The sequence below is a fragment of the Thermobia domestica genome, chromosome 9 (assembly GCF_964235325.1).
Source record: "Thermobia domestica chromosome 9, izTheDome1.hap1.1, whole genome shotgun sequence".
Classification (NCBI taxonomy): domain Eukaryota; kingdom Metazoa; phylum Arthropoda; class Insecta; order Zygentoma; family Lepismatidae; genus Thermobia; species Thermobia domestica.
This window is the reverse complement of record NC_137462.1, coordinates 7,895,910-7,913,004: the sequence shown is the minus strand read 5'-3', so window position 1 is coordinate 7,913,004 and position 17,095 is coordinate 7,895,910. Positions and strand designations below refer to the sequence as shown.

General features: G+C 36.7%; 2 protein-coding genes across 2 annotated transcripts in view; both read left to right on the top strand.

Annotated features, from left to right (window-relative positions):
* The window catches only part of LOC145694381 (3 beta-hydroxysteroid dehydrogenase/Delta 5-->4-isomerase type 2), a 62,867-nt gene extending 52,926 nt beyond the window's left edge, over positions 1-9,941 (top strand). Inside the window, exons 5-7 of the mRNA XM_081770551.1 lie at positions 3,657-3,902; positions 6,509-6,667; positions 7,572-9,941. Coding sequence (XP_081626677.1) covers positions 3,657-3,902; positions 6,509-6,667; positions 7,572-8,005 — 839 coding nt within the window. The 3' untranslated portion in view covers positions 8,006-9,941. The remainder of the gene's footprint in view (positions 1-3,656; positions 3,903-6,508; positions 6,668-7,571) is intronic.
* A 5,573-nt stretch (positions 9,942-15,514) lies between these two features.
* LOC145694380 (uncharacterized) overlaps positions 15,515-17,095 on the top strand; it is a 37,186-nt gene continuing 35,605 nt past the window's right edge. Inside the window, exon 1 of the mRNA XM_081770550.1 lies at positions 15,515-15,771. The gene's annotated coding sequence lies outside the window, so the exon portion shown is untranslated. The remainder of the gene's footprint in view (positions 15,772-17,095) is intronic.

Below are 17,095 nucleotides of genomic sequence, written 5' to 3'. Positions count from 1 at the left end.
TTGTCCTTTGTTACACTAAATAATGTATGGGCTATTGTGGTTTTGTTAAATAACTAAATTAGAAATATGTAATACTTTACGTAGCGCAATTTGAGAAAATACAACTTTATTTTGCTTTTAGCAACATTGTTTATCTAGTGATATTGCAGAGTATCTAGAAGAATTTCCCAACTTGGTACAAAATTTCAGCATTTTTAATATATATAAGGTATACACAGGATAACCTTAACGCTCAGGTATACACAGGATAAAATGGGTTTCAATCCTACTTTCTTTACACTGGATAAAGTGGCAAACCATGGTTTAGCCCCTCCCTTGATCATATACTGGGTCCGCGGCTATATATATATATAGCCTATTTTGGCCCATTTTAATTTTTCCACGGAGATATCTCGAAAACGGTTGGACATAAATGAACCGAACAAAAACTCAAATAGGAAATGCCATGGGGCACATCGAATGGTGTTGTCGCGGCGCCTCCCGGGGCCGCCCTTCATGTGGTACCAGGGCCAAACTTTAAAATTTTAAATAGAAACATGGGGCGAGTAATACCTCGTTCCATAGATCTTTAAAAAGTAAAAAGCGTTGTGGCAAAAGATTTTTCATATTGGTCACCGTATTCAAGATGGCCGCCAAGACATGGTGCCTGTATCTGATAAAACGTCCAGTAACCTAATATGAAAACAGTTGGAGATAAACGAACAGTCAGAAAGTGAAACAGGAAAGGCATGTGGCGCGTCGAGTAATGTTCTCGCAGTGCTCCCACGGCTGCCTTTCAAGGGGCCAAACTTAGAAATTTTGAACCGAAATATGGGTCAAGTAATACGTTGTTGGATACATTTTGAAACACTAAACAGTATTGTATCAAAAGATTTTTCATATGGGTCACCGTTTTCCAAATGGCCGCCAAGACATGGTACCTGTATCAGATAAAACGTCCAGTACCACTTGACCCCTAATATGAAAATAGTTGGTGATAAATGAACAGAATAAAACTCGTATAGGAAAGCACAGAGTGTATTTATCATTCCACGGCTCGAGTATAATGCAACGGAGAAAAAGATTATTAAAATATAATTGACATGATGCAAAAGAGGAAATGATAGAAAATTATCTTTCCGATCTGTGCGTAAATGGGTGAAGCGGGAATGAATGGTAAATTCAAATGAGAACCTCACTTTTATTTGCAATAGATATGGTTTGTCTGAAACACTTGTGTGTACAAATGACTGGTACTATAATGAATAAAAATAAAGTGAAATAAGATGAATAAAAATAAGGTGAAATTCAAATTTAACAACATTTTGCACGCCCCTTCGTCCCTGATAATTTAACGCAATGCGTGCAAGATTTTTGGGACATATCTGCGTCAGTATGTACCGTTTCGTTACTAAAGATCACAACTGAAATTACCGTTGAAAGTTATTCGTAATATAACTGTGGACATCTGTGAAACTCATATTCTATCACATGCAAGAAGACATAGAAGGAAAAGAAGCGAACCAATATCATGCAGATGACTGTTGAACAAAACCAACGTTTGAAAACATTGTTCTAAAATTGCATTGTTCGACAAATTGGCTTCGCATTTCAGTTGATTCATTTTTGCATCAAACCATTGCCCGCAATCAAAATAGAAGGTACCATTTAGCAAGAATTTTACGTACTTTATTCCATTACAGAGACATTTATCTCTTATAAAAACACATTTGAAATAACTTTATTTCGTAGATACAATTTGCAAAAACTAAGGCTCTCATTTGCAATTTCACCGATCCTTCCCGCTTCACTCACGTACGGAGTGAGGTTAGAATACATTTCTAGGAGTTAGATTTCTTCCTTTCCATTATGGCACTTTCACTTTAATCATCTTTTCGACTGTTGCAACATTCCCGAGCTATAGATTTCTTCCTTTCCATTATGGCACTTTCACACTAATCATCTTTTCGACTGTTGCAACATTCCCGAGCTATAGAATGATAAATACCCTCTGTGATTTCCTATTCGAATATTTGTTCTGGTGTTTTCATATTAGTGATACTGGACGTTTTACCTGATGCAGGTACCATGCCTTGGTGGTCATTTTGAAAACGGTGACCCATATGCTTTAGCAACAGCACTATTTAGTTTTTAAAGATATGTTGAACGAGGTATCACTCACCCCATGTTTCCATTTACAATTTTGAGGTTGCGCCCTGGGCCCCCATGAAGGGTGGCAATGGGAGCCTCCGCGACAATATCAATCGATGTGCCACATGACATTTTCTATTTCAGTTTTTGTTCGGTTTATTTATGTTCAACCGTTTTCATATTAGTGGTACTGCACGTTTTACTGTATCTGATAGAGGCAACATGTCTTGTAGGCCATTTTGAATACAGTGCCCGATATGAAAGATCTTTTGCCACAACGCTTTTTAGTTTCTCAAGGTCTATCGAACGAGGTACTACTCACCCCTTGCTTCCATTTAAAATTAAAATTGGGCCCCGGGAACCTATGCAGGGCGGACCTGGGTGGCACCGCGACCATATATATATATATATATATATATATATATATATATATATATATATATATATATATATATATATATATATATATATATATATATATATATATAAAGAGAGAGAGAGGGGGGAGGGAGAGGGAGAGGGAGAGAGACACAGACAGCAGAAAGAGAAAATTCTATTTGCCTCAGCAGTGGATTTTGTTTGCGGAGAGGCTCGAGGAACGAGTAAGAAATATTTGCGTTGTACGTGCAATGCAAAAAATTATCACAAATTTATTTCGGCGGGGGGGGGGGTTGAGCCCGATAACCACCCCCTAAATGCGCCAATGTACATCAGTCAACCGTTCTCATATTATCTAACACAGCAACGAAACAAATTTTGAGTGAAGGCAATTTTAGTATCTATTAATATCAATATTCGAGACGAGACCGAGACTTTCGAGACAGACTTAAGTCTCGTCTCGATTTATAGAGGTCTGTCTCGGTCTCGTCTCGGTATTTAGAAGTCCGTCTCGGTCTCGGTCTCGTCTCGGTATATAAATGTCCGTCTCGGTCTCGGTACCATCCCTAGTCTGTAAAGAGATATGTACAGATATAGTGAGGAAATGGAAAGGAGACTCATACTTATATTGTAATGATACATTGTGTAAATAGCGCAGGTTCAGCTAGTACATGTTAAAATTTTCTGCAGAATTACCGATGGTTTTGGCATAGAGCCGTCATTTACGGAAATACGGTACTTGTGAAATTAACTGCAGATACATTTTGTGTAATTGAAATTAAAGTATTCGCAGCACTACATTGATTCGTTAAAATTGGTCAAAAAAATTGAAACGAAGTTTGTGATACGAACATATTAGAAGAACCACGAGATGCTTATATTGTCAAGTAAAGTTTTTTGATAACTAGGATCAGGTAGACAAATTTAAACTTTAAACGAATTAGCTTTGTCATAGTGATATTCATTCTAAACTAGGTTTAATAAGTCATCCATATGTTATTATTGGATTTATTAATTTGTTATTTTAGTGAAGCATAAACGCAAATTTTCAGAATATATGTGAATTTGATAATAAGTTAGCATATTATGCGTAAAAAGTAAATAATAATAACAAATCGTGCATAATTGTTTGGATGAATTTATTTCAGGAACGAAAAACGTAATTCAACTATGCCTTGAGGAGAATGTCCCAACTTTAGTATACACAAGTTCAACAGAGGTAACTCTTGTTCCTCTCGTAAAGGGAGCAAATATGGGTGTTATCATCTACGAAACAGAGGCTAAAATCCCTCGAGCACCTTCCACACGTAATCTCATTACCTCTGGACACACCGCATCAATCTGGAAGGCAGAGAAGGTCGTTCTGGAAGCAGATGGAACAGCATTGGCCAATGGTAAGGATTTTTAGTCATTACGAACGCCATGAGCAACATAATTGAACATAATTGTAGTTATTGATTTAACAATTCGAAACACTAAGAAAAAGATATACGTATCTTGAGCAAAATACACACTTTGGCAATGAGTTCATGGTTGGTTTTTATAGCTACCGTGTATCTGATGTGTCTAAATTTGCTAGCCCGTGTGAGCGCGATTGATTTTATAGGTATCACGTATCTGAGGTATCCAAACTTGCTAGCCCGTGTGAGCGCGATTGATTCTATAGCTATCACGTACCTCAGGTGTCCAAACTTGCTAGCCTGTGTGAGCGCGATTGATTTTATAACTACCACGTATCTGAGGTGTCCAAACTTGAGAGTCAGTGTGAGCGCGATTGATTTTATAGCTATCACGTATCTGAGGTGTCCAAATTTGCTAGCCCGTGTGAGCGCGATTGATTCTATAGCTATCACGTACCTCAGGTGTCCAAACTTGCTAGCCTGTGTGAGCGCGATTGATTTTATAACTACCACGTATCTGAGATGTCCAAACTTGCTAGCCTGTGTGAGCGCGAACCTTAAAAAATTGATAGCGAGGCAGGGCAAGTCCCATTGAGGAATGAGGACAGTGAATTCGAACCTGAGCTAGCGTGAGTCTCATTTGAGGATAAGGCCCCTAAGCACGCACGAGCCCAAGTGAACTTCAATTAGAGAACGACTTACTCTGCTATGTATACATGCTACAACAGTTACATAGCATATACTCCTATTAATTGTACGACAATTAGATACGCCCCTATTAATGATGGAAATTAAATAAATGAGCACACTGACTTAATAGGAGGGGAAAATGATGATATACAAAATGACAACCTCATGTCCTTGTGTCTATTTTAAATATTATCTCTAACCTGACAAATAAATCGATAACAATAAACCTACCGACGCGCCTTCGACGAGGTAGAACCGGATTTAACTGTCGGTGAGCGGATCCCCATCTCATATAGGCCTAACCTCAGTGCTGTAAGGGACGTTTAAGCTCCAATTGACCCAACCAGTCAACACGTTGATAATTATGCAAGGACAGGAGAACTTATCAAACTGAACTGTCTATGCTTGTTTCGCTGGGAAATGCTTATCTCTGACACACGTAGTTGAAGTTAACGCTCCGTGAGTAATAACGGCTCTCAATACAAAGTGAACTCTGATTCATATTAAGTATATAACATTATTTTGATAAGGTAGTAGGCAGAGCAGTTCGCATACGGGATTTTTTTACAACCTTTTAATTATAACAATTTTGTTATATACAATATAACATAAAGTTACTGCAAGTGTGATCTTAGGACAACTACATTTTTTTTATGTAGTTTGGGTAAATAGGTGTCTTTAGACCTAGGCAGCCAAGAGAAGAATTTTCACAGAGCTCCAAGCAAGTTAAACAAGCAAGGAAACCGCAGGGTTTTAGGCAAGCTGGGTGATTGCGTTTAGGATCTCTCAGAGCTCCAGGCAAGCTAGAAGAGTGGTTGAGTTCCCGCAGAACTCCGTGCAAGCTAGATGGACAAGAGATCTCAGAGCTTTAGGCAATCTAAGCAGCTTGAGTTAGGTTTTTTTTTCAGAGCTCCAAGCATGCTAAACGAAGGGATTTGACCAAACAAAACTCATATTAATGAAAACCTTACATGGTGTTTCATACTTTTTCTGGACAGCGATGGCGCTAGTGTTTTTCTTCTGTCACAGGATTTGATATTGATAAGGATTTCTGTCGTCTGCTTCTTGTAGTAGTTATAGTAAGAGAGCACGCGGTTTTGTTTAAAATAAAAACGCATGTTTCCAGTTTCAGTAACTAGGCTACGTGAAACGATGACCTTCAGTTTAGGCTCCAATCCGAACTATAATGCGTTTAATGTCCGCTACCGTGAATCTAACCTGGGAACCGTGTACCAAAGTTCTTGACTAAAGAAATTGAAAACAAGATAAACTAGTATTAGTTTTAGATTTTCCCCTAGAGGAATTTTCAATACAAAGGGAGTGAAAAGTAGTGCTACAAAACTATTAGTATTCCATTAACCACGATCGGAGATAAGGCCTCGGAGGTTTATTTCATAGCTTTGGGGGAAAAAAAATTCCCCGAAGCACCACTGAAGGGAAATCATCTGTAGGGTAAGCGAAGAAAAGATTCCATATTTTAACTGACCAGAATACACATGTAACATAATTTGTGGCTAAAAGCATGGGTAAATATTTCAACATTTTGCACGTTAAGGACAATTGAATATTTTTTTTAATGTAAAACGACACAGGTCAAGTTTTCTCAGACACAAAATTAACGACAATATAGTGCTTGCTACACTTAGATACCGTACACATTTTGTGAGGTATCTGCACCCGTCAAGCTGTTGCCTACACATCATATATTATAAATAAATAGACGCTTTTGGAGAAACTATACTGTGTAATATAATTTTCCCAATCTTTTCAAAACTTGTTTTTTCTGACATGTGTCGTTTTACAAAAAATAAATAAATAAATAAATAAATAAATAAATAAATAAATAAATAAATAAATAAATAAATAAATACATACATAAATTACTTTCCTGACCAATCCTTTGCTTTCAGGTTTGGGAACACTTCGCACCCTGGCTCTTCGACCAACTCCCATGTATGGAGAACTGGACGCCTTCTTTCTGCCAACCATTCTCCAGGTAGGACAAATGTGTGGAGGCAGACTCATAAACTTCTACGGATCCAGGGGCAAACAGCAGATTACATATGTTGGTAAGTTTAATGAGAAGGTTACATCTCTTATCGACACCCATAGCTGTATACAGTTCGTACGTTTTTGTGGATTAACACGCTTTACTTTTAGCACCTATTATTTCGGGTTGACCCAGTATTGACAGAAAATTAGGGAAACTGCTTGAATTAAAATTAATCTAATTAATTTCAGACTCATGATATAAATGGACATACAGAAAATAATAATAACGGGATATGTGAACTCTTGTGAGGCCTGAGGTGTACCATCATAATCATGAGTGTAGTGTATTCTTCTGTTCCTGGTTAGAGCTAGAAGCTTCGATATATACGAATCTACATCGAAGCTTCTACAAAGATTTGTACTCGAAGACAAATAACGAATAATCATAAAATGAACCTGAAATTACAATTCTACGTCACAATTGACGACAATAATAATAATAATAATAATAATAATAATAATAATAATAATAATAATAATAATAATAATAATAATAATAATAATAATAATAATAATAATAACGATATGCTGTTCATTTGTTTGGAACTCATTAGAAACAAGTGACGGCGGAAAAACGTCACCTTTGACCAAGGATCTTATAAAATAGAGGATCTGCCCTTACAACAAAATCTTGAAGCCATACGTCACAGTTTCGCCACCCTTACTCTGCCCAATAGGATCGCAAAGTTTTGAGCCAACAATCATGGCGGAAATGAAAGTAGCCAATCAGACGATGGCAGAAACGAGAGTAGCCAATGAGACGTGCCGATGCTCGGTTGTTTTTTGGCTTCATCGATTTAATAGGATGAAGATACATATGGGCAGATCCTCTACTTATAACATCCTTGCCCCTGACTCTGTTATGCATTAAGATGAGTTTGTTATAAGTAAACTTTTCTTTCTTTCTTTCTTTCTTTGCAGGCAATGTAGCTTGGGGTCATGTGTGTGCAAAGAACACCATGTTGGATAAACCTGACACAATTGCTGGTTTACCAGTATTTATCACAGATGACACCACCATTGTCAATTGCTACGACTTTGCAGGACCATTACTCGAGAGCCACGGTTGCAGACCTACCAAATGGAATCTCCACCTGATCCTCGTCTACATACTTTTCCTAATTTTCGAGTTATTCTTCTCTGTTATTGCGCCACTGTTTAAACTACACTTACCCGTTTCTCCAGTCTGTTTCTTGGGCTACTGCTCCAGCGTTATCGTCTATAACAGAATGAGGGCAGCTATTTATCTAGGATATGAACCCATTTATTCAGAAGATGAGGCAGTGCAGAATTCTAGAAAATATTATGCATCTATGAAACTCAATAAATGGGGAAAAGTTAATGCTATCAGCTGATAAATGTTGTTAATTTATCTCACTGAATAAACTATTGTCTATAGACTGGTAACGAATATAATAGTTGTGAGTCCATCTTGTAGGCAAAAATCTGAATCTTTCAGAAGTTAATGCTTCTTGGATTTTATGTTGTCACAATTAATACCAACTTATTTCTAAGCCATTTAAATTTCCCACAGGTCAACAGTAGCTTTCGCTTTCCAGCGAAATTTTGGGAACATTTTATCACTATTTCTGGTAAGTAGATGTGAGGCAGCGTCCCTTCCTCCTCATCGAATTAAATTTTCATGTTATTTCTCTTCTTGTTACTCATGGTATTTACTGGTTATTCCTACATATAGTTTCTGGTGAGTCTTTCATTTCTCCTTCCTTCAACCAAACTTTGTTTAGAACCCCAATCAACATTTCCCAGTCCACTCGACTAAAAGTTTGTTCTAATCCAATAAATACTACATATGGTACATTGCTTTGTTACTCCTTATAAACTTTCCACCAATTACTCTTAATAAACAAATAATATATTTTGTTCTCTTACACCTTCTAACTCACACTGTTCGCCCTCACCTTCATCATTTGATATTCCTTACCAATTTGTGCTTGCTTTTGGAATCTTCATTTTTGTTGTATGCGATGGTTTTAATTTCTTTCTGTGTTCGATTTCTTAGCCATCTCTTGGCTAGTTTCCCATTTTATGCGTAACATTTCATCATAGAATCAAACAATTTTGCCTTCTCCCAAATAGCAATATAACCAATTGGCATATTATCTACTCCAATTATCGTTTTATTCCTCACCTTGCATATCACTTTCTCAAACTCACTGTGTTAGTTTCCTAATACATGAAAATAAAAGATGACATATCGCCAAACAAGAAAACAGAGTTTAGAACTCAACCAGAAAGACTCGGTGGTATTTTTGTCTGGCTCATTTATACTTTTTAAGGTTAAAAGTGCACTTCAACTGTTTTGATGATTATAAGCGGGTGTCAGTAATTTTATTTATCAGAGTTGGCAACTCTACACACAACAGAATAACATCTTTAGAAGTACCGTATAAATAAGTTTAGCTTATATTCCATTTTCATTCTATAATCTTGCTTTATCAGCTGGGATTATTTATAATTTTAATAACTTCCTTATTGGTAATAAATACGTTTCACTCCATTGTTTGAATTGTATCTTCCAAGGAAATGTTTAAAAAAATCCTAGTCACCCACTTCCTTTTGCAAAACCCAGTACTCTTACTCATAGTCGTAAATAAACCAAACAAATATGGCTTTTCAATTATCAATTTAAATCTTTATTTACAGACAAAGTATTACACTTTGCTACTTACGGTTGCCAGAATATGTTTTTTTTTTTTTTTTTAAGCAAGATCTGTCGGGATAGTCTGGATCTTGTCTCGAAATTTCGAGACGAGATCGAGACTCAACATAACAAAATTGACTAGAGACAAGACTGAGACAGATACTTGTAATTCGAAACGAAACCGGAACGAGATCGAGAGTTGGCTCTCGAGTCAGCTATTTGCCAACCGAGACTGCATAAAGTCTCGTCTTGATACCATCCCTGAAGATGGGGAGCCAAGATTTATAACAAGACTGTACACACAAACATAATTTAGCTATTTATATGATACAGTTTCTTGTTGCTGACAGTTTAATATGGAATATATCAATCTAGTATATCTTTAATCATGGTAAAGCAGTTTAAACTGCTAAATATGACTTTCATATGAATATTCAAAATAGATCGAACTTTCATAGACAGTACATATTTTTAACTTATAAGTTACCGATTTTATTTTATATTCAAAAGGCGTTCTATTTGCTAAATAACAGAACTCATATTCTGTGTAAACTATTGTTTATTATATTCCTCTCTAGTTATGTAATAATTATATTTTGTTTAATGTTAAATAAACTAATATATTTTTAGCTTTCGTTTAATTCAACCTTTCCATTTAATACACTCTTGTCTCAACTATGAATTCATGTAATGAACTTATGCCAAATCAGCACCAGGAGGCACAAAGCTTGTAAAATCTAAGTTCGGTGTAGGGATGCACGCGAGACGTCTCGTTTCGTCTCGCATTTGCGAGACGAGACACGAGCCGAGATTGAAATTTTTGTGCGAGACGCGAGACGAGACTAAACCATGCGAGGCGAGACGCTAGACGAGACTCGGTTAAGTCTCGCTCGAGAAGTCTCGCGAGACTTCTCGCAGTCTCGCAACATTTATGAATTACATTTAATTGTATATTTAGTGATTTTACATTTATTGAGTTTTCTAAGTTGAGCGTTAATGCCTCCAGGAACAAAAAAAGTGATTGGGGCAATAGACATTTTATGAGATTTATTATTATTCAAGGTTGATTTTCAGAATTAAACCCTTCTTTAGTTTCTAGAAAAGAAAAGCTTTGTAAATTGGAAATTTATTACAGCATCGATTTAGGATTTTATTTTGCGACACAAACACATACACGCGGACGCGTATGAATCCATGAACTTCCGTTTTTGGTCTGAAAAGCGAATAAGACTCCCTATTGCTGCGAAATGTGATATTTCTGTTGTTCCTGTCTTTTTCACATTACTACTAGCGATTAATATTGGGGGATGGCGGGGAAATCCCCTCTCGTCAAAGTTTATCCCCGGCCCGGCTCGCAGAAATAACATGATATTTTTACGTGGAATAAGTATTTTCTTTCAATATATTTATCAAAAACATCCCCCTCTAGTTCGGAAGTTTAATTCAAACACTGGTTTGGTAGGATGGCCCTATAGGTTTGATTGGAGATGGTAGGAATGGCCCTATATCTGTCAGTAATTTTATTTTCTAGATCTGGCAACACTATATAAGTTGAAAGCGAAAGTTGATAAAATGCGATAATGCAACATTGCTACAAGCGCGAACGAACCAAAAGAATTGGGTTGTATTGTGTTGTGAGGAGTTCTTTTGTTGTTTACAAGCGCTTTTGGTGGTATAAAAACATCTTTATAATGGAAAATCACCCTTCAAGGAAACGACCAAAACGTGTAAATGTTGATAGTGGTGACGATATTTTAGAAGAGCCAAATATTGCTGAAGACCTCTAAGCTGGAAAACAATGTTGCATCCTGGAACAATTTACGCTGGTTTTGCTGTAAATTATGCTATTAATTTGACGAAAATTAATGGTCCAGCAATCAAATTCTAGCACAACTTTTCTTTTAATTTGGAGCGGAGGGGACACAAGTTCGGATACCATGTTGAACTCTAGGTTCCGTCTCCTTAGGATGTTATGAACATCCATCCCATGGAAAGCAATGGCAAACCACCATGATTCACCTTGCCAAGGGACTTTTAGGTAAAATACCTGTCTTCGGACAGGATATCACATCATCATTCATTAACAGCCACAGAATAACACATTGTAAAATTTTGACCCAGAATATATGCGAGACCATGCGAGAAAGTCTTGCGCGAGACGCGAGATGAGACTCAAAATTTTATGCGAGACGCGAGACGAAACTTCACATTTGCGAGACGAGACGAGACAAACATTTGAGGCTGCGAGACGAGACGAGACTTTCCATTTCTTGTCTCGTCTCGTCTTGCGTGCATCCCTAGTTCGGTGTTGGGAATTGGAGTTACCAGGAATTTGTCTTGTAAATTTGAGTACAAAATTTACGCTTTAATATTTTTCGTAATTTCATTCAGAAGATGTCAGAATCCTTCCGCGTCACGAGAAATCCAGAAACGATATGAAATAACAACATTTAGACCATATTTATTATAGAAGTATACGGTGTAATGACTTGTGTATGTTTAAACATTGATAAATGCTTCTCATTGTGTCCGTGCAAACACTATATAGTTTTAGAACTATTAAGAGTCTTCATCCCGGCGAAATTAAAATACCGCTAATTTTACAGTAATTATGTGATATCTTCAAATAGATAAAAGATAATTGAAATATGGAACAAGAGCGCCCTAGACAATATTGTTTTGCGTGAGGTACCGTTATCACAAGTCACCTAGTGGCTTTCCGTTTTCAGCTGTTTAGAAACGCGAAAATAAATGCCGATTTTCAAACTGGCTCGAAATCGAAAGCAGATAAGTGAGTCATGATAACGGTTTCTTATGTAAAATAATATTGTCTAGGGCGCTCTTGTTCCACATTTCGATTATCTTTTATCTATTTGAAGATATCACATAATTACTGTAAAATTAGCGGTATTTTAATTTCGCCGGGATGAAGATTCTTAATCATGTAACACCAAAACAGTGTTTGAAAATGAAATAAAATCTTACGTCCTACGCTTAATACCGGTTAGTCTAAAGGAGACGGTGATGGCGACAAGTGAATGAAATGTGGAATGAAGAAAGTTTCTCGAGAGGAAACGGGAGAACCAGAGAAAATTCAGACATACGGTATTTGTCCACCACAAAGTTCACTTGGCGCTAGTTGGGATCGAACTAGGGACTCCATGCACCACAGATGATCGCTCTACCACTGAACCACCGCGGCCCCCAAAATATAGTTTCAGTTCTAAAACTTGCGTGAACTATTGTCCAAAAGACACATGAAATTTCTCCTCTTTCCTTAAATTAAAAAAAAAAATGTTCATCTCATAAACAACAAAGCCATTAAGCATTTGTACTATATAGGTAATAGATGATTCAGTCTTATCTGCACATATGGTAAAGACTGATTGTATATGCATGGGAGAAAGGTTTATTTTAATCTCTATAAGAGAGTGGGCAACGAATCCTCGTTCTTCTTGTATTTATTTATTTCTTTTCCTTTTTATTTAATATCCGAGATCATTAATGCACCGAGACTAAAGGAGAGAATGGCGATGATAATAAACGAAGTATTGCAATGAAGAAAGTGGAAGGAAACGGGAGAATTCAGAGAAACCCCACGCACATGTTGTTTGTCCACCACAGAACCTACTTGGCAAGAGCTGTGATCATACCAGGGACACAATGCACCAAAGTTGAGAGCTTCACTTCGTATTTCTTGTTTAACCTTCTTACAATCAAATTCATTCTAATTAACAGTGCGATATGGGGCACGTTAGCTCAGTGGTTGCCCTTCTGGCCGGTCTAGTGACTAGCACGTGTACCTTTAGTGTACGTGGTCCCGGATTCGATTCCTGGTGGAACAGTCTTTGGAATTTTCAGTATCCTCAATGTGTGTGTGTGTTGGTGTCCCTGTCCCTATAGGAAGGAAAAGTGAAAATGAAGTAAAACATAGTGATAATTAAGTAATTAGTTACTGAGGAACGTTCGGCAAATTAGTTAACTTTTAATTGTTTCTTTTTTAAAAAAAAAAAAGTGGTAGAGCGTTTACCCCTGGTGCGTGGGGTTCCTGCTTCGTTCCAGGCCAACTAAGTTTGTGCTGGATAACCTTGTGACCGTGATTTTCGCGAAGTACTCCCATTTCCTCCCACATTATCATTCCACCAAATTCTTCCATCATCATTCACTTGCTTTAATCATCGTCTCCCTTAACCAAAGGGCATAATCGCGGAATAACCTGAAACATTTTATTTCATTTTTTTCAATAGTGCGATAGTAATCAGGATGCAAATATATTAATATAATTACCATCATGTTTGTCTTCTTATTAAAACATACCTGTTCTCGTATTTTATTTCCAGCACTGAAGGTTTCAAGAGTATTTGCATTCCCAGACACGTCAATTTTGGTATTCATTTCATAACATGCTAAATATTTAGCCATGATATCTTTAGAAGGCGGATTGAAACCTAGTAAACCCTCCCCTTCGTATACGCCACTATTAGATACTGTAATTATAATTAAGTTTTTTTCTTCTCTCAGCACAATCGAACTCTTCCCACTTCGACCTACCTCAACTGTCAGAAGTTAAGCAAGTTTACCGAAGAAAGAAAGAAAAAATCAAGAGATTAAACGAAATTTCTATTTTTACATTCCACGAATATGTTCTATATACTAAAGGAGACATGCAGGGGCGTCATTTGGGGAGGAGTAGGTGCAATTGACCCCCATGAGTTTGAGAAACATTAGCCTACAGGACCGAATTTAGGGGGCTGCAAAGGTGCACGTGCACCCCCTTTCGTTGTAAATATACACAACTTAAAGTGAGAAGCTAAGCAGTGAGTTTTCCAAAATCAATAGTTTCAATCAGTTTTCTGAAGGTTGAACGGAAAGGATTCACCGAGAGCAGACACTTAGCATTTCCAAAGGAATTCCTCATTCACATCACAGATGCCTAAAGGCATTTAAAAAACTCAAATTTAATTCAAATGTACTGGCAGTTATTTGGTATATCCCCCCCCCTGCAGAAAATCCTGGGTCCGCCTCTGTTAGCCTATGAAACTCCTATGTCGGTGGGCAATCTTGCCGCCCTGGCAAAATCTGAAATGATGGGTAAATGAAAATGAAAGTTCTAAAAAATTAGTGGAATGAGAAAGTGCAAAAAAAAAAAAAAAATTGGAGAGCCTCTAGAAAACCCGCATATACGCTTCTATGCCAAACTCACATGGTCCGGGACCTATTTCTCAAAACTACTAATCTTTTAACACTAATCTAAAATTTTTCAATATTAAATATTCTACAACTGTGCACGGCGTAAAATAGTAACAAATTAGAGGTATTAGCGTTACTATTTTGAAATGACTTCTAATATTCCTACTTCCACCTCACAATATTTTATGACTTCTAAAAAACATATTCCAAATGTATTATTCATACATATTTTGGGGCATTATTGCCATTTACGGCATTAAAGCCCGTCATATAAAGGGGGATGACCTCCCTCGGTAAAGCACATTATCCGGGAAGAAAAGAATGGGAAGAAAGGAAATGGTCATTGTATGTTAGGTACTATCCGGCATTTCAATAGTATTGATGAGAAAACGCAGGAAAAACCTCACTCAGTGTGATTGGCCTGAAAAACCTGTTACATCTTTTCGACCAAGTGTCTCCACCGGGGATCAAATCCAAAACCAAAACAACACACTACAAAACTAGTAGTTTCGAGAAATAGGCCCCTGAAGTCGAGTCAGGGACCTTTCGTACCAGAGAGGTGAGCGCTCAACCAGTAAGCCACCGTGCCCAACTCAGAAAATATTGAAATGCTATTTATATGAAGATATGAAACTATATTCGTGTAATTTACTGTAATAAGATGCTCATTACCGGGAAGTGGAATCTAGGAACGACAACTATGAAACAAGTATTCCATACGGTTTATACCTAAGTTGGGAAAATCTATTATGCAACTCCATCCCTACTCGAAAAAAAAAAAAAAAAAAAAAAAAAAAACTTATAGAAATCAGGAAATCCAGAAATCTACTGTCTGAAAATTCTTGTATTATTATTCATTCAGCCAAATTCCTTTTGGCACATTCAGCTCTTTATCTTATATTTTCCCTTTCTTTCTTTCTTTTTTTTTTTCATTTTTTCCTTCATAAACCAAAACAAGTTATTGCTGGTAGCAAAAGCATATTGGTCTCTCATTCGCCGATCCGCTTCACTAACCTGACTGATAGCATCTCTCTGTGTCACCTGGTGAGGAATCCTTCCAGAAATATAAATATTTAGGTCACAGTTCAACGACAATCATCTTTCTGCATTTATTTGCTTCTCTTTTGTCTTCTTAATATTTTTTTTTCTTCCACTGTTCATTCATTGTGTGTGAGGCTTTGTTCGGGGACACAACGCATTTTTCTCGACACTTGTGGTGATCATAAAATATCAAGCTTCAGTCACCGGAACAACAAACTTTTGGAAAAGGTAAGAACACATAATTTCTTAGTTTTATATCATTCTATACAAACAGAGTCGGATTAAGGTCTTTAGAGGCCCTTAAGATTTTGGTGTCCCAATATATCTTCATATATATTCATGAAATTCAAAATAGAAATAGTAATCTACTAAACCATAAAACAAAGTTCATTTATTGAAATTAAACAAAACTTACAGCACGATGGAAAATAATGTCAATATTTGTATGTTTCCAGTTAATTTATACAGTGGGATCACGATAACTCGAAGCTGAAACGAATAGACAAAAATTCGAATTTTTCGACTAACCAAGGTTCGAGTTACTACAACAAAAAATCGTATTTTTCAAGTAATCAAGGTTCGAGTTACTACAACAAAAAATCGAATTTTTCAAGTAATCAAGGTTCGAGTTACTACAACAAAAATTCGAATTTTTCGACTAATCAAGGTTCGAGTTACTACAACAAAAATTCGGATTTTTCGACTAATCAAGGTTCGAGTTACTGCAATAAAAATTCGAGATACCGAGGTTCCGCGTTCCTATTAAAAGTGACTATATAATCTCTATAGCTCGAAGTTTTATTTGTTCAACCTCTAGAACTCGAAGTTCTCAAAGTTCCCTATATTAAACAAGATGATTAGTAAAAATAAAATATGTATTGTTTTGGATGAGAGTTTTCATTGTCTAGACATGAGTAAAACACAATTACAGTATACATTAGCAACAATGACAATTACGTAAAAGCATAGAACTATAACTTCGAGTTATCGAGGTCACATCAACAGAAATTCGACTTAATAGAGGTAAACTTCGACTTGTAGAGGTTCGTAGATTAGGAAGTTCGAGTTAACGAGGTTTTTAAATATGATTATGAAACCCTTAAAATTCGACTTACCTAGATTATTATTTTTAAATATTCGACTTATAGAGGTTACTTGAATATTGAGTGTTACGGAGAGTTCAAGGGAATGTGAAAAATTTTGAGTTATCCAGGAATTCGAGTCATGGAGTTCCAACTATATTTGAAATTTTTTCTTTTTTCTTTCTTTCTTTTAAATTGTAGTCTGTTCAGATCCTCGACAGTGTGTGTATTTATTTCCACTGACGTTGCATAGAAAGTATTCAAAGTTTACAGACTGCATACAAAGTTTTCCCTGCTTTTATTTATGCACGGGGATATTTTCCTTCGATTTTATTGTCTTTCGCTGAGTTCTGATCAGTGGCGGATCGAGACAATAAAAACTGGGGAAGAGGGAGCAGCCAGAACCAGGCCCGTATCCATGGTTTGGCCCACCTAAATTTTTGCTGGCCCCCAAAAATTTTCACGGTAGG